Here is a 1,535-nt window from a genome sequence, read left to right as displayed (position 1 = left end):
TCAAAGACTTAACATCTATTCAAATTATTGCGTCATGGTAGAATAAAGTACTTATGCGTCGAGTGAAGGTTGGCCTTAAACACACATAGTTCCTGCATCGTTGTAGTTGATATTTAATCATATAAAATGGCATTGCATTATTTTCACATGGTTGATAATATTGGATTGATTTTTAATTTTTCAGTAACATTATTATTATCACAGTGGATGCGATAAAAAAAAATAGCATGAAAAATATCAGCATTAATCTGTCAAAGACACACGCCAGGTCTGTCCATGTTTTTGTTAGTTCTTCTTCTTTCCGTTCATCGATCTGCTGGCTAAGCTTTTTGATGTCTGCCATTATCTGCTTGAATTCTGATGACGCTTGAAGTGTTGACGTTGACTCTGTGTCGTTGCCTATATCTGCACTGATCGAGAGATGCTCCAAATACGTAGGTTGCCTGTCAACATCCGGTTCGTTACAGACTCCAAGGGCTGAGCCTAGACCTCTGACGAATATCTTGTGAATGGATCCATTCAGAGGCTTGCTGTGTCGTCCGAAGTGAAGCTTTAAAATAACCGATGTTGCAACAACTGAGATGCATCCAAGAGAGATTATTAATGTAATGAAATTTGCTGTAAATAAAGACGAGAAGCAATATAATTAATATATAGACCTTAGATTTCATCTTCAATTTCAATTTATTTATTCGGTACAACATTGAGAAAAGCATACAAGCTCATAGACCAACATAACTTAACCAATAAACTAAAAACTCACCATTGGCCCGGGGGAACCTGCGGTAACAGAACACCATCGAGGGTAGTCCCAACCAATAGTGGGCTAACAAAACTACAGAGAGCCCATAGCATCAAGTTAAAATCGTTAGGCAAAAATCGGCGGTCCAGGACTTTTTGTGAGTTGAAAGTCATATTCCAAGATGTAGAGCTTCTATTTATTCTGCCTCTTTTATTAAAAAAGTGTTGTTTGCCGCTCCTATTGGCGGTACTATCGTGATCCCAGGAGTAAGATTCCAGTGTTGGATCAAGGAATTCTCAATAAATTATGCTGTAAAAGGTTCTACACTTTATACTGTATTATAATCATCCCTTGTTATACGTTGAATTAATTATGCAATATTTTATGCATTTTTTTGTAATTTGTATTCTTATTCTTCTATTGTAGAAGCTATGAGTAAAGTTTATTTTTAATTATTAAGAAATAGATTGATTTGTCAATGTACAGTGTAGTTTAAATGTTTATTTAATAAAACAAAGTTGTTAACATTTCTAATAAGATATAAAATAAGGAGATTTACTGCTGAGATAAACGTACAAGCAGTAAATAACAATGAAATGGGTGTTGTTTTTTCCTTTACAATTTTGATTCATGCAAAAAAAAATGAAATTGATTAGAGCTGTTAAACGTTCTATTATATGTGTGTGTAGGTATATGTGTATGTACAGGATGTGTGTGTGTGTGTGTGTATGTATATGTGTGTGGGCGTACATATGTGTGGGTGTGTGTGGGTGTGTATGTATGTATGTAATGT

The 1,535-nt window shown here is 34.7% G+C and overlaps 1 protein-coding gene across 1 annotated transcript in view; it reads right to left on the bottom strand.

Moving 5' to 3' along the window:
- The window catches only part of LOC117102505 (neuronal acetylcholine receptor subunit alpha-9-like), a 7,968-nt gene continuing 6,433 nt past the window's right edge, over positions 1 to 1,535 (bottom strand). Inside the window, exon 6 of the mRNA XM_033242797.1 lies at positions 1 to 618. Coding sequence (XP_033098688.1) covers positions 173 to 618 — 446 coding nt within the window. The 3' untranslated portion in view covers positions 1 to 172. The remainder of the gene's footprint in view (positions 619 to 1,535) is intronic.

This window comes from Anneissia japonica, unplaced genomic scaffold (assembly GCF_011630105.1).
Source record: "Anneissia japonica isolate Jap-2015-1 unplaced genomic scaffold, ASM1163010v1 scaffold287868_len458714_cov195, whole genome shotgun sequence".
NCBI classification, from domain to species: Eukaryota; Metazoa; Echinodermata; class Crinoidea; order Comatulida; family Comatulidae; genus Anneissia; species Anneissia japonica.
This window is presented reverse-complemented; position numbering and strand designations above follow the sequence as displayed.